Raw genomic sequence first — 23,996 nt, 5'->3', positions numbered from 1 at the left:
AGACAGGGGAAGGAAGCTGAATTAGCAGGTTTTCAAGATCTTGGTAAGAGAAGGTGTGACTTGGTGGAAGATAAATTGGTACTAATGTTAACTCAATTTGGATTATCAAATGTACAGCAACAACTTCAATTTTAAAAACAATTTGCTTGGTTGGGATCTTTGAACTGACCAAGATGGCCACACCCCAATGGGTGGAAGGTGAAGTACTACGATCATGTCGATAGACAGAACAGTTCTTTATGCTGCAGAAATTTGAGAAGTTAGATAGGTTTCCTGTATACAGGAACCAACTGGAGAGTAGCAGTTAATTAAGTCTTGAATATCATTAAAGTTGCTACAAAATCCTCTACAATTCCATTAAAGAATATAAGGCATTATTGGTGTTTAGTAAAAGAAGGTGTATCTGATTGTTTTTTTGATGCGACTGGTTTATGGCATTCAGGTTTCGGTTTGTCTTTTTTGAGAAGAATAGCCAACTGGCGTCCATATCTTCTTCCACAAATATTTCTAAGACTGGGTCTTCCTGTCTGGATGAATCAATTGTATCCATGGATGTGTCCTGAATATTCATTTTTATGTTTAAACCTCGATTATTTGATGCAGCATTCATTGGAGGAGAAGGAGATTTCGCTGGTACTGTAAGAGCATTATTGCTTGCCTGGTTCAACTGTTTAAGGATATTGGACTGTTGCTGGGAGAGAACAGTTCATGCCCTTCAAACATAAATATGTTTCTATAAGCTATATAATATTTAACCCCAGGTGCTCATATCTGGTGAGTATGGTCCTGGAGCTGGATATCATCATTCTTCTCTTTCTTGGTGATTCCCTTCTACTTCTCTCCCTATCTCTCTCTCTCACACTGTAACTTGGAAAATTTTTTTAGCCGGTGCAGCATAAGCCTCGGGCTTCCTTGATATGAAGATATGAAGTTTACTGAGCAGTGCAGATAGGCTGCCAGATCAGGTCATGGGGTTTTGTCAATGATATACAGGAATTTTGCTAGCAGGGATAAGGAGGTGGTTATCCCTTTGCATAAGGCAATGGTCAGGTCACACCTTGCGTACTGCATACAAGTCTGGAGGCCTCATTGTAGGATGTAGAGTTGCTAGAACAAGTACAGAGAAGGGAAACAAGATTGGTGAGGGGAACGAAGGGATCCTCTTACCAAGAAAGGTTTAAGTTCTGCAAATTGCAGTGTTCGGAAACTAGGTGCCTGAGAGGTGGATTGAGGTGTGTGTGTGGGGGGGGGGGTTAATGGCACACGAGCTGATGAGGCTATAGTGTGCCTATCCATAGGAATTTATTACAGAGATCTTTTAAGATTTATGATACATTCCAATTTTTTTCAAAAAAGAGAAAAAATTCACTGATGTTTGCATCATCACCAATAATATGTTTTAATGCCATCAGTTCTCGAAGGTTTGCTAGGGAAAGCAGGATGAATATTCTGTCTTGATGATAGCGAGGGAAGTCAATGAGAATGTGTTTGACTGTTCAATGTGAGGAACAGTGTGGACATTGAGGAGGTTCCTCTCCTGTAAGTAGATGAGGGTGAGTCAGGTATGTATGCCCTATCCGTGCTCGTGCAAGCACTACTTCTTCTCTTCGTACTGTTTTGATGCTGAAGCACCAAAGCTGCGGATCCTGTTTCAACTGATAAAGTTTGTTATTGGTTTGGGTGTGCCATAGCTCTTTCCACTGTGCAAGACATGTTGTTTCTATGATATGATTATAATAAGAGATTGGAATAGGAGTGCATTATAGAGTGCATTATAAGAAATGCAGGACAATTTGTCACTGAGGAAGTGGTTTTCAACCTCTTGGTTTGCGACGTGTTATGGTCAATGTCTAACTCTGGCCGAGAGCTTGTCAGCTCTAGAGACAGAAACATATTTGGATCTATGTTTGCTCCTTTTGGCCCTTGGCAGATTAGCTTTTCTGCCAAGATTTCCGGCTCCACCATGGGGAGGCAGGAGCAGTGCCCAGTGTGTCCAAGCGTAAAGTAGTAAGTGTTAGTAAAAGAAATATGAAAAATAAAGAAAGGTAGTTTTCTTTCTTGCTCTGTACAAGTACTTTTGTAACAGTAGCTGATATTAAATAAATAAATTTCTTAAGGGCAGGAACTTAAAATAACTCTAAATCGCTTTTGGATAATCGCACTTTAAGCACAGAGAAAATGTTCGATCACAATCGCTTGGCACCTGGGGCCTGATTGAGGTGTATAAGGCCTTGAAAGGTTTGAGCAAGCTCAATGCCGATGGGATTCTTCCTCTTGCTAAGAATATGAAATTTATTGAAGGCATAAATTCAAATCAAGGAAAGGCAGATGTAGAATATATGAGTGGAATTTGCCTTTAGCCAGCAGGTGGTTGGTTGCTGGAACAAACTACCATCAATCATAGTGGAAGTTGATATTTTAAATAAATTCAAGGAAGAACTGAACAAACTTTTGGAAAGAATGGATGGATGAAATGGTGTTTTTTTTTTTTGCTCATGCTGTATAAGCTTGCTTTCTTGAATCATATGCCTCTACTAATGCTAAATAATTTCAATTTCTCCCGCTCTCCCCCGCTCACCCCTACACATAAGCAATTTTTTTTTACTTTCTCAGGACTATTCTTTAATACATAAATAGATTTTCACTTTTTTGTGTTCATATTTTTTAAAGAACTTTTTAGCTCAGAGAAATATTCGTCAATGATCTACATAAATTACAATTATATTTGCTTACTTGCCTCTTATCAAAGTGTCCACTATGCATTTTAAATTAAAATTGCTATCATGGCATGAAATTTCTCCAATTTTTTATTCCACTATCTTATAGTTTTTTTAAGATTCTTTTCATTGGGATTATTAATAATCTTTTCTAAACAAGACTAACCAGTGTCCAACTTTTTTTTAACATATCCCATGCTTTGGCTTGTGTCAACCATTTTCTGGAATGTTGCTTTATTAATTTCCATTCTTTTCTTAAGCATTCTTTCAAATACTTCCATCATATTATAGATGTGGTGGGAAAAAAAGGTGTACAATAAAAATAGAGAAAAAAAAATAAACGAATAAATAAAAACATGACAAAATAAATGATTCTTCACAACATTCTGCTGCAATATTCCAATAAAATTCAAAAGTATCTGACATTTACCGTATCTCCAACGATAAGCTGAAGCAATAAATTCGGCCAAAGCATTTCTCGATTTTTAGTGATTTTAGCAATTGTAGTCCTTTATAAATCCCAGACATGCTTATGGCAAAGTCATAAAACTGTCCACAACAATCAACAATATTAATGTAATATTTTTCGTAAAAACATATACAGTATATCTATTGCATTGCTATTTCCTCAGCTTTCCAATGACAATTATTGATAAGTGTGTTTCTAGTCAATGTTTCTTTGAGATATCTAAAAATAATCAGTAAATGGTTAGCAATAGACCGTTAGGTCAATGCATCAAGAGTTGAATCAACTACAACAGAATAATATTTATGATTTTAATTGATAAAATAATTTATTTGACAATAAATACTTGCCTGTCATTTACTAGCTACAGCGGTGCCTCCGTAGCCAGGTGGGCAGGAGCAGCAGTGAGTAGCACACGCTTCTTGATTAGAACGGGGTTCGAGCCCATGACCACCAAATACGGAGGATGCAGAAAAGTCAGGGAATGACCACCGCATATCCACGGAGCAATAGGGCCTTAGTTGCTAAAGCTCCTAAAAACCAAATAACAACAACAACTAGCTACAGCAAAGTTAGGAGCCCAATAACGTCATTTGCTTCTAATGGTTAAGTGCCCCTACTCAATCTCCCATGCCAAAAATGAGTGCCTGACATTACCCACATCCCAACAGAGTCAATCAAATTGCCTACATACACCACATTTTAGAAGCAGCATGGTTTACTATTTCAGTCTAATAACTAAACTGAACCACATTTTTAAATTTACCTTGTCCAAAATTTGATAAACAAAATATGCTCTTGATTAGATTCAAGTTCAATATATAAGTATTCTGTTCATATCATATTATATTTTATGCAAGTTCGGATGCCTATCCCTAAACCTTTTTAATATTCCCTTCCTCTATTGAAAAGCAAGCAGTCAAGTTAAGGATTCTCACTCACAAGCTCTGCTCTCTATCACATATATTCAATATTTGTTGCAAGTCTTATCTACAGTCATGGGCACCATTCTTCTGAACCTGAACACATGCATCAACTAGTCAGCATCCATTCACAATTGAACTCAAACTCCCCAAACTAATTTCATCTATTCTGCATGCTTTGTCTCTAGCAGAAACCTTCCTCTGTATTTCCTACAAATAACCATATAGAAATTAAGTCCAATCCAAGTTTCTTCTGGCTTCTCAAATATCAAATCACACTGAATGAAATGGTATGATATAAAACTTCTAAGATTTTTATCATACCATAAAACATCAAAATAATATATTGGTTATTTAATTAACCAAAATGTAATAAATATTATGCTCACTTTATACAATTGCCGATCAGCAGCTTCTGCCCACCTATACATCTCAGAATTATTTCCAAGAACAGATAACCTGCCTGAACCTCTAGAAAACTGGTGAAACAATTTATCATCTACAGATTTATCTATTCTTCTGTGTTCTTCATTGGAAGGTATCTTTTCATCATCAGTGTCAGAACAATCTGCCTATTAAAAAAATGAAAATTAAACCTTTGGACTGAACTCTGCAATGTGGCAGAGTTTGCACACAACATTCTAACTAAATGAGAGTAAACACTAAACAATTAAACCATTTTCTAATTTTCTTTAAATTCCAATTTTTTTAATGTGGAATTCCCCACACCCAACCCCATTCTTCTCCTTCTGGATTTTATACTTACACATGACAAACTAATATTAGTCCACAAATTTACAGGAAATTATAGAGAATTTAATTCAATGTGCAGATTGAGTACCATATGTAATCTGTCAACTGAATATTCCTATGCTTAATAAGGTATAAAACCATTACAGGAATCCTGTTATCTTGAAACTTTATACTGGACATGTTAGACAGACAGCTTGTGTGATTGAGACCTGCTAATATTCATAAAATCGGACAAATGCTAACTTATTTAGATTTTCTTTTGTTGAGAATCTGTGTCCTTATTTTGAATTTAAATCAATGTTTTGCATTTAAACCAAATAAAAATAGAATAATAATTACGATATATAGGATATTAAGAAATATTACATCTTACCTGGATGCAGTTATTCCTAGGAAAAAATCTCAGGTAAGAGATTTCCTGACTTAAAAATATAATGTTCTAAATTTTAATATTTCCAACATAGCATGCTTAATAAGAGAGAAAAAATGCAATCAACGGTGGCATTTTCTTGATTTATTCACAAAATTATGAGGATTACTGTATATTCTGGCATATAAATCAACCTTAATTTTACCTTTTGAAGTGCTAAAAAATTTTCTAAAATGTTATGGTCTGCTTATATGTTGGCTGGTTGGCTGTTTAGGATTTTAATGGTGCATCATCAACTATAAACAGACAATTTATTTATTTATTTTAAAGGCTATAATGCACCATGTCAAATGATATAACAAAAGTTAAACATATAATATAAAATAATATTATTGATTAACGTAGAATAAAATAATAATATATTATAAAGCAGTTATAAGAGGTAAATAAAACTAAGAAAGTCCACTAAATTCAATTATGTAGATTACCATGTTGACTGCCAAGGCTTATTTGATAAAGTAAACAGATCTCTGCCGCCAATTTGAGTTAGGCATGTTATATTATTCAAAACTCAAATATTAATATATACTCTTCGCCAAACCTCGTTAAAAAAGCATATTGTTGTAAAAAAAAAAAAGCTTCACGAATTATCTTGTAGTTGGCGTATGTAATAGAAAATTTTTCATAGCAGCCAACTACGAGTTAACTTGATTAACTCAGACAAGTTGTAACTTGCAGAATTTGCTGTATATGAGTCAGTGCTGTGTGTAAATCAGCAGTAGTGACACAGACTTTGTCGTGTATGTTGTATTTAGTACTTTCTTACTTGTTTTTTGTCTGTTTTTTTTTTTTTTTTTAAAAAGAACCTAAAACATGGATAACTGACCGAAGAAGAGGAACTAATACGAGTGACTCGGAATTTGAAGAGATTTTTGACAAGCCATACAGTTCTGATTCCAACAGTGACAATTATGAACATTCTACCGATTCAAGTGAGGATAGCAAGATGAAGCCAGCTCCCAGCCTGAAGATAATCCTAATTCTCGGCAGGCAAGTGTGTCAAATAATGACAATAATTTGTGGAATGAAATAGCACCAGATCTTCCACAATTTATTTTTGAAGAGAACGTTGGTTTGAAAATGGACAGAACAGAACTTAGTGTACAAAAATTGGTAGACCTGTATTTTTCGGAAGAATTTCTTACATTATTAGTCGAAAAAACTAATTTATAAGCTTTGCAAGAAATTGAAAAATGTGAACAATCACGAAAATCTGCCAGGTTGTCAAGATAGGACACTGATGTCTCAGAAATGAAAGTGTTTCTTGGACTTTTGTTACAAATGGGTCCTTGTTCTTTTCCTTCAATAGAGCATTGCTGGAGTACAAGTGCATTCTACTATGTTATGTTTTGGCAAACATTTATGAGTAGAACTAGATTCCAGTTGATATTACGATATTTTCACTTCGCAGATAATTCATTACAATCTGCTGACAGGCTATACAAAGTAAGACTGACTTTGAATCATTTCAATAATGTTATGCACAAAAATTATGTACTGAATAAAAATATCTGTATTGACAAGTCAATGACGTTGTGGCGTGGGAGACTGAATTTCCACTAGTATATAAAAAATAAAAAACACAAATATGGAATAAAACTTTACAAATTGGGCGAGTCCACCAGCCTTGTTATGAAAATAAAAATTTACTCTGGTAAATCAGAAGAAACTGAACAAAACATAGGTCATACTGCTGAATTGTGCTATACTTGCTTGAGGACTACTTAGACAAAGGATATGTATTGCATATGGACAATTTTTATAATTCAGTTGCTCTGATGAAATTTTCTGCAGAACAGAAAAGAAAATCCAAAACATTTGGTGATGCAAAAATTGAAGGGGAAGTTGCATGGCAATGAAATGGCCCTGTTGTAGTACGTAAGTGGAGAGATAAAAGAGAAGTTCTCACAATTTCTAACATACACATTGTTGAAATGGTCGAGGTACGCAACCAGAATGGAAAAATTTCAATAAAACCAAACATAATTTGAGATTACAATAGAGGAATGTCTGGCATAGATTAATCAGATCAAATGCTATCATATTATTCAGCAATAAGAAAAACCATCAGATGGGCAAAAAAAATTGCATTACATATTATAGAAATATATATACATAATGCTTACATCCTTTTCCGTCAAGTTACAGGTATCACCATAAAATGTCTGAAATTCAGAGAAACATTCATTGAATCTTTGACTGGAGAAAAAATTCCAAATGTTCCAAAGAAGATTAGGTCTGAACGTGAAATTCATTATTTAGAGGCTATAACACAAACTGAAAAAAAAACCAGGCCTGACTAAGCAATGTCGAGTATGCACAAGAAATAAAAAATGCCGTGAAACACACTATTATTGTCCAGAGTGCCAAGAGAAGCCAGCTCTTTGTGTAGAAGAATGTTTCAAGAAATATCACAAATAAACAATATTATTTTCGTGAGTTTTAGTAATACACTTTTCTTTATGTATTTGTGAATAAAATATATTTTTTTTTGTGAATAAATTTTCTATTTTCTGATGCCGTGGTTGATTTTTTATTCTTATCCCAGAAGCCCACTATCCATCAGTTTCATGTATTTGCTAAGAATACTCATAGCTGTGCCTGAAAGGCAAGTCATACCAGTCCAAGTAACCTCTTATGCAGTGTCCTGGGCCAGATCACCAAATACAAGTTAACTCCTATTTGGTGATCTGGCTTGGCTGACTGCCAAATACGAGTTAACTCTCATTTGGCAGTAAACGTGTTAATGAGTTTTCAAAACTTAATAATAATTAATCAGTTTTCATTAAGTAGTCAAAATATATCTGGCATGTTGTCATTGTCTGATAAAATCTGACTGAGCATGTTAGATTTTACCAGAGAGAGAGAGAGAGAGTTGATTATTAAAGGTTACAAAATTTTGAAATGAGAACTAATATGATACAAAATTTTGAAATGAGAACTAATACGATGCAAAATTCTGGGACTGTTTCTTACTGACAGTCTTATCTTAGGTCACGGTAAGATAAAACCTCTAGCTCGGGATTACATTTGTAGAGGTGGCTACAAATATGTAGAGGTAAAAAGATTTGTAGAGGTGGCTACAAATATGTAGAGGCCCAACGATTTGGTAACGATTAAGTCAGGTAGCCATTAACAATAGTCCACGTTAGTTGTGAAAGAAGAACTGTTGCACCATCTCTTAAATTGGTCATAAATGTAAACTGTAAAGGATGTTTCAATAAGCTTTAGGTAGCATAAGCTGTACTACCGTTAACTTTGCTCAAAGTTTACGTTTGCAGATTCTCACCATGGATGAAAGGATAGTGGTAACGGTTTAGAAGGTGCAAAGGACAAAGGTAAGATAAGTTAGGGGACTGAGATAGATGTATGGGTTTAGTTGAAGATAGGGAAACACAGGAAAATACAATAGTAATGGAAACAAAGGACAATAAAATATTGTTGGGTGGAAAAGAGTGTGATTTTGATGACAATGGGACATTGTGAATGAGTTTTGCTTTCTCACAGCAGGGAATAATCAAGAAATAGTGAAGGGAAGTAACGATTGCTTGTGTGAAGGATCTTCAAATGACAAGGTTGTTAAAAATACGGTCTTTCAGGCAAATTGAATAATCTTGGAGAAATTAGTGGAGTTATAAATAGGGAAGGAGATATGACTGGATTTTGGGATGAGGAAATTGATAAGGGAGAGGATGAATATAGTGAAATCTATGTGTCTATGGGAAGTCATGAGAAAATAACAGATGCAATATCCGCTGGAACAAGCAAAGAAGTTCTGGAAAGGGTAGGCCGAAGAACGTTAAGAATAAAACTGATGGAACATTAACCAGACTAGATACTCAGTAGGAAAGCAGAAGTGAAGATTTGCAGATGACTGGTGACTTGGGAATGGATACTCCATTATCTTCCAGAAGTCTGTCTCCTGGCTGTTTTAGAGAAGTTAGGCTTCGAAATAGATCTAACAGAGTGGATGACAATTCCAGGGGCACCCCTACCTCGCAGAGCACGGCTATGTCGTCATGCAGTAGTTCCCTCATCCTAGGAAAAGTGCGAAAGGTAAATGCGCGCAACGTTCCAAAGTACCAGTTTGAAAAATACTATGCACAATGTTCAGAAGGATCTTGACTTAGCCAAGGCATATAGGAATTTTGAGAAGTTAATGAAATGCACACCACCTGTTTCCCTATGGTTTGTCTCCATGCAATGGAACACAGAGTATTCTAGATCAAGGGGATTTTTACCTGGATCATGCAAGGGAACCTGTATATTTAGCTGAGAAAATATATTTTAAAACATTTAGTGAGCTTTCTCTTTGCCTGTGCAAGGACCTGGAGGAATTTCTTTTTCAGGAGAGAAAAAGTGTTGGTATGAGGATTGTAAATGGAATACTTTAAAGATGGTGCATGCTTGAAAGTGCTCTACATGATGTTGGCATTGAAAATGAACTTCTAAAGGAGAAGATCACTGGCTTAGGCTTAGAGAGAGAGTACTAGATGTGAATGAGAAACAACTGAGAGAGCTGCAGATCAAGGAAGACTGGCTTACTAAGGAACTGTTTAATGCTTCCTTGGTGGGAGCAGAAAATAAATGCTTACAGGATAACATTACATCCTTGGAGGTGAAATTGGAGGAAAACAAACAAAAAATTGAAGGACTGAAAAATAAAGATAGTGATATGGTAAGGGAATCATAGAATCCATTATAGAACACCTCAGAATCAGGAGAACATCAAGGGACGAGGGCAAACTAAGGGCAGAAATGAAAGTCAGGTGTGCTTGTCTTCCTCATCATTGAATGGGACAGAAGGAGATGTTCTGATAGTGAAAGCAGCTGAGGGATCAAGGTTGAAAAATAGCGATCAGGTGTGTTTAGCAGTAACTAAAGAGGTTAAAAGCAGCTTAAAGAAAATTAGGATAAGCAGGCTTTGGAAGATTAGGGATAATGGTGTGGTATTTGAGATGCAAACAGAAAAGAAGCTAAAAAAGGTAACTGAATTAAATGATTGGGTGCGATTCTCTTGACTCCAAAACAGCCAGGACGAAAAATAATATTGCATGATGTGGAAAAAAACGATCAACAAGGAAGACCTGTTAGAAGACTCACACAACAAAAATTTACTAACTGTGAACATCTCCAGGGAGGAAGTGGAGATGGAGATTTGTCTGTTTCTGTAGTATTAATAAAGCAAAAACAGGAAACAATTGGGTCCTCCAGGTGTCAAGGAGTATTAGAAGTCATTTGTTACTGCATGGTAGGATTTTCATTGGCTTCATGTTGTATAATTTCAATGACTTTCATTTAGTTACCTTGTGCTATAGTTGTCAAGGATTTGGTTGTTGTTGTTATTATTATTTGGTTTTTAGGAGCATTAGCAACTAAGGCCATATTGCTCCGGGGATATGCGGTGGTCATTCCCTGACCTTTCCGCATCCTCCATATTTGGTGGTCACAGGCTCGAACCCCGGTCTAATCAAGAAGCGTGTGCTACAAACTGCTGCTCCTGTCCACCTGGCTATGGGGGCGCCCCAGGGATTTGGTCATCCAGCCAGAACATGTTACAGCAGAGACTCTGTTTTCAGTCACTGTGCAGGTATAGGACACTCTTACACATTCTGTACTCATCAGCAAGAACAACCGATCTGTTCCAATTGTAAGGCAAAATATTGAGCCGCAAATAATTCTGTAAGGAGTAATCAGCATCCAGAATACTGGAATGCCCTTAAGTTGGTCCAAGAAAGAGCACACCAATTTGATAACATTAATGGCAGATATCGATAATCACTTAATTCTTAATCAGTACAATGCAAAATCGAATGGTAACCTACGTATACTACAGATTAATGCTCAGAGATCAAGATCGGTGGCTGATGAAGTTAGACTAGCATGCGGCAGAGAGAGAATATTGATATAGCCTGCATACAGAAACCATACTAAGTGAAAGGTCGGCCTACAGGATATCCACTTTCAGCACGTGTACTCTGTGTAGATGAACCAGACTTAAGAGCTGCAATTGTAGTGTATAATAAGTCAGTTATTACTGTTATAAATTCGTTGTGCTCTTCACAGATGGTGTGAATAGGGGTGGAGTCAGATGTTGCATCATTCTATATATGTTGTATGTATTGTCATCACTCAACAGACATTAATATCTACATCAGGTACATGGAACTGGTTCAAAATCGCTTGAGTAGTAATTCAGTAATATTTGCGATGGATTCTAATGCAAGAATAGCATTGTGGTTTAAAAGAATTACAAATGATCGTGGTCATCCAACTAGATGAATTCCTGGCTTGTTGTGGATTGCTTATACAAAATCTACCAAGTTCAGATAGTACTTTCTTCACTGTTAATGGAGAATCAAATATGACTTCAATCTGTAATGTAAAGGCAGCATTACATGTAATGTAAGAGTTATAATGGACTGTTCTTCCAACCATTTTATCACCTGTAATAAAATGGTTGGAAGTGTAAAAAACAAATGTAAACCCATTACTGCTGAACCTCTAATGCAGAAATGAAGCTAAAGTAACTACAGAAGTGTCTACTTACACTTTTCGCCCGATGACAAGGAGCAGAGTCATCCTGAAAAATGCAGTTACTTGGCAGGTTGAAATGGTCTCTAATGGTTGGCAGCAATTTTCCTTCCAATATAGCCAGGTATCCATTGGCATTTACAGAATCTTTTATAAACTGCAGATGACCTGCTCCGCGATACAAAATGTACACCATTATCATTTGGCTGGTAGGGAATTTCACTGTAGACACCATACAGTCTGGATGGTATTCTTAAACACGTCTACGGCAAATCATCTGTCTCCATTCAGAGCCATGCAGGTTGAATTTCTTCTCATCTGAAGAAATAACTGATGTCCACTGCTCAGGGGGTCCACCATTTGACATGCTCCTTACACCAAATAAATCGGGCCTTTTTCATTTTTTGTGTGAGGAGGGGCTGCTTCTTAGGACGACAGGCTACAAGTCCATTTTTTAAGAGGAGTCTTCTCACTGTTACTGCACTTGCTACCACTCCTGTATGTTCTTCTCATTCTCTTTTCAGCTCAGACGAAGAAGCTTTACAGTTTTTAAGGCACAAGCACTTCAAAACGCGGTCCTGTTTTGGCATAGAGACTCTTTTGCGTCAGCAGAACCAGTATTCTTGAGTTTGGAAAGAAATCTACTCACTGTCGACTGATTGCAACACACTCTATAAGCAATATGATGGGAAGAACATCCTTCCTCACGTAAAGCAACGATAGCACTCTTTCTTCGTGGCATCAACTGCACATAACTTGTCATCCTGACACAAGCCAGGAATAACTGCAACTCTTGCAGAGCATGCTTATATAGCTGAAAGTAACAGCTGATGCAATATTACGTCACCGCCTATGAATGACAATCTTATCTGATGCAATTTGTAAGAAATATTGCCATATACGTTATTCAGAAAACAATTACAATTTTAAGGGGTGATGCACTTTCTTTGAACGTGCGTGTGTGTGTGTTTAAATTAAAGACTAAAATTACCTACCTGTTTGTTTGAAGTGCCATTATTCATTATAACAGCTGTAGACCATCTCTTTGTGGGATCAGGATCAGCAGAAACTGGAGAAAGGCGATTTAAAGCAGGCTCACTTCCTCGCCTAACTTGTAAAGGTGTCACACCTATGAAAAAAAAAGTGTAAATAAATAAATATATACAATATTTTCTGTAATAGGACTCCTTCATATTTTCTCAGTTTTGATGTTTATGTATAACCATTAACTATATAATGGTTCCATAACCATTAAATATTTAAATTCCTTCACACCAATTACTACTGAATCAATCAATACTGATACTTATCAGCTATAATTAATTAATTCTACAAATATACTTTATATATCTTAAATGTGTCTTTTCTTCACCCTCTTTATAGCCTTCTTATCTTATTTTTCTACTTTCCAGTACTTCCTTTTGATCTAGAATCTTAACCTCATACTACTTTATTAATTACTTAACCTCACACTATACATTAATTTTCCACTTTTAATTTATATTCTTCTTTACATTCTTCCTTAGCTGCTCTGCATTTGAAGATGTATTTATATATCCCATTGATACATGCTTCCATCTTCATCAGAACATTTTTCTTAAGAGTTTCGCCTTTCTCTTGATATCAAGCAAACATACACACGCGCACACACACACACGCGCGCACACACACACACACACACACACACACACACACACACACACACACACACACACACACACACACACACACACACACAGAGTATTTCAGGAGATGTGGACCAGATTAAATGAAGTCCTGAAAAACGAAACAAGTTTGTATAAATATGTGCCTGATTCTGATTATGGGGCCATGGCTATTTGGATTTTAAAAAACATCTATGGAATTTTCAGTAATAAAATATCTCATTAAAATATGTGTTGTTGTTGCTGTTTGCTGTTAGAGGCTTACTGGCACAAAGGCCTGCGACAAATTGTGCCTGTTCACGTCTAACTCTTGAATATTGTTCTGCTTAGCTATTATTATATAAATCTCAAACAGTGAAAGATTTTGCCAAGATTTCCTTCATTACCAAGGACAAGTGATAAGAATAATGGTTCCTGCACAATGGATAAAAGTAAAGCTCAATTTCTGAATATTTGACTGCTGGGATATTCAAGGAGGATGCATTTAACTGTCAGCTGGGATTGGCAGAATGAATGCCGAATCTATATTCCAGCATGAACACCAAGTCAGAGGAGTTTACAATAAATCATGAATACAGTTGTTAATCACATTTAACAATCACAGGCTTGAAAAATGGTCCAAACAATAAGTGTGTGCTACTGCACTCTTACTCCTTATCTGAGCTAAGTCACGCGTACCATAAGTAAAAAAATGACAAGTCAGATGGATGTTTGTTTGTTATTTGGTTTTTAGGAACATTAGCAACTAAGGCCATATTGCTCTGGGATATGCGGTGGTCATTCCCGAACCTTTCCGCATCCTCCGTATTTGGTGGTGACGGGCTCGAACCCCAGTCTAATCAAGAGGCATGTGCTACGCACTACTGCTCCTTCCCACCTGGCTACGGAGGCGCCAGTCAGATGGAAATGACTGATATGGAGTCTCACCAGAATCACTACTTCTCACCCATTTTACCTGAAGCCGGATGACCACAGATGTGGTTTATTTATTTATTTTTTTTTATCTGAAATAGTTTATTATTGCTATGACTATACCAAAATTGAGAACAGTGATTCCTGCAAACTGTTTTAATAATCATCTTATAATCTGTACTTTCAAGTGATAGGCCCAGTGTTAGGTTGTATAGGAACATGATCCATATGTTCATTCCCTTGGATGCCAATGTGATTCAGTAAAGGTGACTATTTGGTTGAATTTTTGGAAGTGATATAACTCAGATTGGATATACAGGTAACTCTCATATAACACGGTAGTTAGGTTCCTATAAAATCTCGTGTAGTGTGAAACCAGGTTATACAGGACTAAGAACCAGTGCAAAAAAGGAGGATTATGTTCCAAAAGCTAACAAAAATACATTTTTTTATAACTATTGGAAACTTAATTTTTATTAAAAATAGTAATAACTGAACCAACGTCTTACAAACTGTGGTACATATATGTCAGATAATGTACGCTCGTTTAATTTTCTATCTCTTCATTGCTGCCAAGCACAATCAAACGAGAATGTTTTCTCTGTTTCAGAATATCTTCACCTTTTGAACTTTCTTCTGCAGCATCTAGATTTCATGTATCTCCTACTCCCTTTAAAAAATCAGTATTCTAGGATTGTTTGTTTTTGCTTGATAGATCTTTCTAAATTACATGGTACAGAGCCAAGCATTTTTGAAGCTCCCTCTTGAACTTTGTGTTCCTTTCAGTCGGAGGATATGCATTCAGAAAACAATATTCTAATTGCTCGGCTAAGTTAATGCCTTTCCGTATCCTTTTTAGGGTAAAATTTGGGACTTCAGAATTTTCATCTGCGCTGTCATCCTCTGAATTGATATGGTTTACCCCCCTTTAAAAAATCAGTATTCTAGGATTGTTTGTTTTTGCTTGATAGATCTTTCTAAATTACATGGTACAGAGCCAAGCATTTTTGAAGCTCCCTCTTGAACTTGGTTACAGATCAACTTGTATCTATCATAGGCTTCTGTGTCATGTGTTAATTTGTATGTATCCCATGAATTTTTCTTCTCTGCCATATGTCTCATTAGTTCATCTGACATCCATTTAGGCCTAAACCTTGAACAATATTTCTTAGTTGGTATGTAAAGCCTAGTAGCTTCCAAGATAAGTTCTTTGAATGCTTCCCATTTTGAATTTGCTGTTGATAACATCATCAGTTGGTCCCACTGTATAGAATTTAAATACTGTCTCAGTCCATCGTAGTCGCCTTTACAAAAGCACTTATTCCAACAGCGCTACATCCTTCTTAAAATGAGGCCTCCAGATCTGTATACAGTACTCAAGGTGTGGCCTGACCATCGTCTTATACAAGGGAATAATCACCTACTTATCCCTGCTAGAAAAATTCCTGCATTTCATTGACAAGACACCATGAGCTACTCTTGCAGACCATCTGCACTGCTCAGAAAACTTCATATCTGCCTATACAATTCCCCAGTTCCTTTTCACTCTCTACCACTGTCAGTGTAGTACCACACAGTTGATAAGTTACTCTGGGATTACTGCTTCCCCATATACAGTACTTTCCATTTGTCAATGTTAAACTTCTGTTGCCACCTCTCAGCCCGTCTGCTCAACTTTTCTAGATCCTGTTGCAGCAGCATACTGTCATTAACAACCCTGCCGACCTTCATATCGTCCGCAAACTTGAACATTAAGCCTGATATACCATCATCAATATCATTAATGAATACAGAAAACAACAATGGATCCAACACTGAACAAAACTGAAATAATAATAATAACCATGGGTTATTATTATGGAATTCTAAAAAATTTCTAGAATTAAATTTCTAAAATGTTTTAGTAAATCGAACTCAGATCTAATTCAAAGAATTGCTTTAAAATTAATTTTTATATAAGTAAATAACCATAATAAGAAAGCACTAATTACCAGGTGTCTTTGCAATATCACAGTCACAAAAGGATGCAAGACCTTGTTGACTTGTTTATAAGTGAGACATATATATGAATGTGGTTTATCTGATCTTATCAGGTTGTTTGGTTGGACAAGAATCTAGGCAATTAACATTATAGTCTCGAAACCGGGTTTACCTATGCCCTATGGATAATACTACTGCAGATACTGGCTTATTTAACTCCTATTAAAAAGGGTTTTTTTGTAGAGTATACAGTTATGGTACTGATGTTTTGGTTAAAAAAGGCTTCTTTGTAGAGTCCATAGAGCCATTCTTAACATTAATCCCAACAAAGGAATTCAGATTGAAAACAGCCCTATACACAACTTTAAGAATACAGACGTGACCCAAATTAAAAATAAGTTCAAACTTCTTAACCACATCATCAGCCATTTTCAATCCACTGCAGGATGAAGGCCTCTCCAGCAACTTTCCAGTTCCTTCTCTTTTGAGCACTGGCCATCCATTTACTACCCAAAAACTCATGGATTTCATCTATTCATCTCCGCCTTTGTCTTCCAGGTTTTCTTCCAGCTCCTCTTGGGTACCATTCTGTTATTTTCTTAGTCCATCTGTCATCATGTCTTCAAGCTATGTGTCCTGCCCAAGACCATTTTAGTTCTTTAGTTTTGATAAGAATGTCCTTTACTTGAGTTTGCTGCCTAATCCTTGTGTTTCCTCTTCTTATCTAACAGTCTGATTCCCAATATAATTCGTTCCATTCTTCGCTGTGTAGTTCTCAGCTTCTCTTCCATTCTTTTGGTGAGTGCCCAAGTTTCACTTCCATAAGTCATGGTGGGGAGTATACATTGATTCATTATTTTACGTTTCAGACAAACTGGGATATTGCTCTTCAGTATGTGACTATATTTCCTGAATGCTATCCATCCAAAATTTATTCTTCTCTTGACTTCCAGCCATTTATCATTATTACAGCTAATAACTTGTCTCAGATAAGTATATGACTCCACCTGTTCAATTACTGCTCCTTCAATCATTATTTCCCTTTCCATGGCATACTTGTTCATCATTACTTTTGTTTTAGCCATATTCACCTTTAGTCCAAAATCCTTACTAACTGTGCATAACTGATTAAGATTTTCCTCTAATTCTTTGGGATCGTGGCTTATGACCACAATGTCATCTGCAAATCGTAAATGGTTTAGGTGCTCTCCGTTCACATTGACTCCTTTCTGCGACCAGTCTAATCTTCTGAAAGCTTCCTCAAGGGCAGCAGTAAACAGCTTCGGAGATATTGTGTCTCCTTGTCGAACTCCTTTCTTGATTTTAAATTTGCTACTGTCTTTGTCTAGTCTAATAAAGGAGGAAGCACTCTCATATTTTCTTCAAAATCATAATATATGGGGTATCTATGCCTTGTCTTTCCAGTGCCCAAAACATTGCCTTATGCTGTATGGAGTCAAATGCCTTTTCATAATCCACAAATGCCAGGTATAATGGTGTTTTATATTCATTTGTTTTCTCCATTACCTGTGATATTACGTGAAGGTGATCCATAGTTGAGAATCCTGTCCTAAAGCCAGCTTGCTCTTTCGGTTGATTCTTATCAAGTATTCTTTCTAATCTGTTAGTAATGACCCTTGTGAACAACTTGTAGATGTGGGATAACAAGCTAATTGGTCTATAATTTCCAATTTATCTCCTTTCTTATGCAGCAAAACTATGATTGCATTATTCCACTGCTTAGGCGTCACACCTTTTCTAATGCACTTTGTGAAGAGCCTTGCCAGTTTTTGTGTTATGTCTCTTCCTCCCAATTTTAACAACTCTACAGTAACTTCATCTTCCCCCGGGGCTTTCCGATTCTTCATTTTCTTCAGTGCATGTTCTACCTCATCAGGAAGAATATCGGGTATGTCGTATGTGTTGCTACTTTGCAATCCATCTTCCCCAACCAACTTCTAACCAAACAACCCCCATCCCCTAAACTAAGAAGTACACTATGACCTAGGTCAATACCTATCAACCACCCTAGAAACAGATCTTCATATATATATATATATATATATATATATATATATATATATATATATATATATATTTTTTTTTTTTTTTCAATTCAACATAGCCATAAATGTGTATTAACTTCCCACATTATCCATTAAATAAGCTGAAGGTAGACTGAAGATGGAGTATTAGACTTCATTTTCTTCAGCAAGAAGTCACAAGCTGGTATTTGAGCATGCCAGGGTGGAAGGAGTTGCGTTAGTGATCGAGCGAAATTGCTTACTGTGATGTTAAGCTCTCTAAGTAGCTTTTGGACACGGAAACCAAATGAATGATTGACAGTCTGATGAGTGTTATACATTTCCCATTGTGGCTCAAAAACGGATATCCATGTGGAGTGGTCTGGCAGGGAGTTCAGCTTAAAGGCATACTGTAGAGACACCTGTTTTTGTCAGAGCAACGAGGATGGTTCATTTGCTTCAACACACAGACTTTGGACAGGTGATGTTCTGAATGCACCAGTGGCCTGATGGTGAATGGGGTCAAGCCAACAAAGTACACTATTTCTGATGGATGCATATACCTAAGACCCATAATCTACTTTTGACCATACAAGTGCAAGATATAGATGGAGTAAAGTGCACTCTGCAGCCACAAGAAGTAGAAGAGAGCACAGAGAATGTTCAGGCCTGTCATGCACTTTGTGCATAGCTAAAAAATATGTTAGAGGAATGTCAACTTTTGTCAAATAAGAGTCCCAAGAATTTTGTCTCTGCTACTACTAGAATGGTACTTTTCCGAAGTCTTAATTTGAGTTCGGGATGAAGGTTACACTTCATGTTTCATGATTGAGAAAATATGCTGAAGTCACTGACATGAGCGCACTATTTATAGTTGGAGGAAGTTGTTCAGTAATGGAATTTACTTTAATGGCAAAAAGCATAAACTAAGACAGATTTTTGCAGTACTCCCTCCTCTTGGCAAAAGGACCAAGACAGATTTTTGCAGTACTCCCTCCTCTTGGCAAAAGGACCAAGACAGAATAGATCCTACTAAAACTTGAAAGAACGAAAGGATAAAAAGTTTTTATTAAAAATGGCAAGGTGACCTCTTGGACCAAGGTTATAAAGATCTTTAAAAATCCCGAATTTCCAAGTTGTGTCATACACATTTTCCATTTCAAAGAAGATGAACATCAAGTGCTCTCTTTTTAGAAAAGCATCTCAAATAGATGTTTCCAGTCCAATGTGGGGACGTTATAAAATGATTCCCCAAGAGCACTGGCTATTGCAGTTGAGTGTGCAACACTGCATCTATTACATTCCAGGACTGCTGAGGAGTGTGCTATGTATTTTTCATTTTTCCAGATTTTGTCCCAGACCACCTTCATACTGGTCATCTGGGTAATAGATGATGTGAAATGGATCCACAATTCCTTTTGAATGTGACAGCAAATGTTACATGCTTTGGCTCAAGCGCGTTTCAAGGCTAATAGGTTGTCCAAGGTAGGATATCATCTGAACGTCCGCCAAGCTTTGTTTTGGGCCTTTTTTGCTGCTGTGCATTCTGAATTCCACCAGGGTTTAGGAAAAGTAAAAAAAACATGGTGGATGTTTTTGGAATTGCAATTGTAACTGCATGGACAATACTTTCTGGAATGTACATGACTGCATTATTGATACGCTCCTGAATGACTGCAGTGAGCATCAAAATTAGCCAGATCTTGAAAGGCATTCCAGTCAGCCTGATCAACTTTCCACCACAGTAACCTAAAAGGAAGACACAGTCCCCTAGCATGTAAGAAGCTTATCATGGGATAGTGATCACTCCTTACGGGTTTTCCTCCACCATCCATGTAAGAGAAGGGAGGAGAGAAGGAAGTAGATAGAAAGATCAACGGCAGAAAAAGTAAGGGTAGGCATAGGGAAAAGGTTGTTTATTCCCACATTCAGAAGGGACAAGTCATTATCAGTGAGCATATTTTCTACGACTCATCCTCTTCCATTGATGGCAGCACTACCCCACAGGGTGTTATGTCCATTAAAATCCCCAATAAGTAAGAATGGAGAGGCAACTGTATTACAAGATCATAAAGGTTTATATGGGGGATCACTCCCAGGTGGCAAATAGAGCAGACTTGTATGGCGAATCGTAACAGCCTCTATGCTGGATGTAAGTTGCAAAAGCAGAAATGGGGTCTGGTTTCTGTTGTTTTTGCATTTAAGGGTTTTGGCATAAGGGCCTCTTGGGACTGTTTATGATTTACTTATAACTAATTCTACATGTTATTATGATCAGAGACAATTATACAAATTTAGCATTTCAATAGATAGAGTCCTTCAAAATTTGCATCATTTACAATGATGCAAATTTCGGAGAACTGCTTTTGAATTGCCAAGAATATGTGATAAAGTTAAGGGTTCCTACAAGTTGGATAGGAAGCTAAAGCTGAAATTTTCTGATGGTTGATTGTTGGAGACATTCAATGAGAATGTGCTTTATTTTAGCTAGGACTGGCAAAAAGAACAATGAGGAGAGTTCTGTCCCATAAGCAAATACAGATGAGTTGGATAGGAATGACTGATGCAGAGCCTTGTTAGAATCACTTCTTCTTCTTGCCGGCTTTTCCTGAAACTAGATGTCCACAGCCATGTCTTGTTCTTTTTTATCTGAAGCAGTTTATTATCACATAGAGTTTGTCAGAGTTGAGACCACTGTTTCCTATATGCTGTTTTAATAATGGATTTGCAGTCAGTGTAAGGCACTTTCAATTGACAGGAAGATCCAGTGTCAGAATGTTTAGCTGAGTCATCCGCACGTTTGTTACCTGGGATGGCAACATGACAAGGGATCAAGAAGAAGGTAACGTCTGGCTGGCTGTTTGATAGTGACATAATTTAGATTGGATCTATTGAAGAAGGATGACAGGGAGAAAAAGGAAACTAAATGGCACTAATTGCACCTAAGGAGTCTGTATATATCAGAGATTGCTTGATATGGTGGTTGTTTATGTTATCTAGAGCCAGTTTTATTGTGAACAATTCTGCAGTATAGATACTACATTCAGTAGGAGAGACTACTGAGAAGGTGGAAGAAACTGCTGGAGCACCTACAGTTAAATTTGTTTTGGAGCCATCAGTACAGATATATACATTCTGACTTTTCCAAGGAATGCACTTTACGTAGCTGCTAAAAGTTGTTTGCTAGGGAGGATTTTCCTGATCGTATGAATAGATTGTCGCAAAAAGATGAGAACTCAGTCCAAGGAAGTTCCAAAATATCTTCCAACATCTTGGAAGTTAATGACCCAAATGAGTATGAGCTCTTCCAATTGAACACCTGTGGGGTGGTTTTCATTAGGTTTATTGAGTTACAACACAACATACTGAGGATCAGATACTGCCAGCTGAGGTGGGATTTAATATTTTTAATCTTTGCTTCATAATTACACAATAAGGAATTTCTCATGAAATGTAGATGGGGTTCATTTGTCTCAATATACAGGCTGTGGGCCGGAGATGTTCTGAAATCTCCCACAGCTATCCTAAAAGGCACTATGTTGGTTGGTGTTCAGATGTAATAGAGAATTTTCCCTAGTGGAGTTGTAGACAGGTGATCCATAACCCAAGCATGACCTTATTAAGGTTCTATAGAGGTGTGGGAAGGGGCTTCTATTAGCACCCCAGGACATAGCAGTTACTGTCTCTTAAGATGTTCAGTTTTTTTCAAGAAAGTTGCCAGAAGATGAGCTACATGAGTAGCAAAATCAAATTAATTATCTAAATATCACCCCAATAGATGGAAATTGTTGATAACAGGAATCGTTTTTTAAATATATTTCTGGATCTAGATGTAGTTTTTGAATTGCAGAAAGGAATTACAGTGGAATTCTTTTCTGCTAGGGAATAACCATTCCTTAGAGCCCATGATTCTATTTTAGGTATAGAAATTTGAAATTGGCTTTCAATGGTATTCACAGTTTGGGATTGACAAAAGATAATGAGGTTGTCAGCAAACATACGATTCTACTGTATTTGGTACATCCTGTGAGGATATCATCTGCTCCAGATATCATCTGGAGCAGATGATATCCTCTTCTTGTTCAAATGATTTGGATAAATTATTCAGGTATCTAACCTGAAACATTCTTCTGTGGCATAGGAAGTTTTGTATTCATCACATCTAACGTGGATTGATCCTATCGAAACCTGTATTGGTTACTGTTTAGCAAGTTAAGTTTCCAGGAAGCATGTTAGCTGCCTGAATCATTTTTTCCAGGATTCTGCCTAAACAACTAGTCGTGAAATCAGTCTGAAGTTATGTGGAAAGGTACGATCCTTTCATGGTTGGGAAGGCTAGGACAACCGAGTGACACCAGGAGTTTGAGAAACATTTTCTAAAAACATTTGATTGTAATATTTTAACAATGTTCTTTTTGCTTTGTTTTCAGTTATTTTATTGAGAGAACCTAAAAATTCTGTTAATATGAATGGGTGGTTGTATGGACGTGAAACGATTGTAGGGGGGAAGAGGAAAAAAAAAAAAAAAACATCTGTCATTCTACAGATTCTTTAACTTGTTGAAAGATTGGGTTGTATGTGGATACTGCTGATATGCTGGAAAACGGTTTGCTTAAGGCAATTTGTTTTTCTACTGGAGAGAAAAAATCCTTCCCTTCCCATCCCTTCCCATTTAGTATTGAAGCTGGGGACTGCACGTATTTACCATTAGTGTTTGTATTTCCCTCAAGATGATTCTAATGTCAGTGTCCTTGTTTATACTTGAGGAAAAACAAATCCAAGCATCTTTCTTGGCTTTTCTTCTTATTTGGCAGAATTCAGCTTTCAGTCTTTTAAAGATAATTAAGTTACTCTTTGAAGCAATTTCGGCACTCAACTGTAAAAGCTGGACGTGTAATTAGTACATGTTCTACTGTTTGTTGTGTGTGACAGGTAGGACATAACTGGAATGCCCCAATTACAGTAGCTTGAAGAAATTGTTCTGACCTCTTGTCTCAACTTCTATTAGGATATCTCTGGAACACAGCTGCTTAACTGATTTAGATCTTATAACCCTTCCAAATAAAGAAGGGGTGAAATTTTTGCTAAAGCCTTTTTGACAGTGGAATGCATAGTATAGCTCCTGATATTTCCTCCATTCTGGGACATTTTGCCACCGTTTTATTATCATCAATGTCATTGTTTTCTGGTAGGAACTGTGCAGGGGTCTCAGAAGCACAATTTAGTTTATAAGGATTCATGAAGGTTATATTCTGTTATATTGCCCAGGTTCCCTGCCCACCCACCATGAAGCCCAAGGGACACCCACTAACTGGCAAGCAGCAAATGCATTCAGGAAGGTTACCCATGCATCACACCCACACTTCTACCTGGCTGAATCCTGTCCCTCACGTCAGAGTAGGAGCATGGCATTGACACAGCTGGTCCTTGTGGGTGAACACACTATCCTCTTGTCTCATCAGAGCAGGGGCCCTACAAAGTGATGTCTTGAAGCTAGGTTCCTCAATCACAAGATCCCATTTCCAAGTTTCCATGGGATGCAGCACACAGTAAACATGCTGGATTCCTATTAAGTTAGCCTGGAAGCTAGGAT

General features: G+C 36.9%; 1 protein-coding gene across 5 annotated transcripts in view; it reads right to left on the bottom strand.

The window, feature by feature from the left end:
• The window catches only part of baz (par-3 family cell polarity regulator), a 760,042-nt gene that overhangs the window by 532,663 nt on the left and 203,383 nt on the right, over positions 1 to 23,996 (bottom strand). For all 5 annotated transcript variants that reach the window (XM_090374871.1, XM_090374873.1, XM_090374874.1 and 2 more), the window contains exons 4-5: positions 12,819 to 12,952; positions 4,496 to 4,678 (exon numbers count right to left, since the gene is read on the bottom strand). In XM_090374871.1, coding sequence (XP_090230997.1) covers positions 4,496 to 4,678; positions 12,819 to 12,952 — 317 coding nt within the window. The remainder of the gene's footprint in view (positions 1 to 4,495; positions 4,679 to 12,818; positions 12,953 to 23,996) is intronic.

This window comes from Mastigoproctus giganteus, chromosome 1, assembly GCF_048544385.1.
Source record: "Mastigoproctus giganteus isolate SK-2022 chromosome 1, ASM4854438v1, whole genome shotgun sequence".
In the NCBI taxonomy this organism is placed as follows: Eukaryota; Metazoa; Arthropoda; class Arachnida; order Uropygi; family Thelyphonidae; genus Mastigoproctus; species Mastigoproctus giganteus.
The sequence above is the reverse complement of the archived record's forward strand: the minus strand, read 5'-3'. Positions and strand labels throughout refer to the sequence as shown.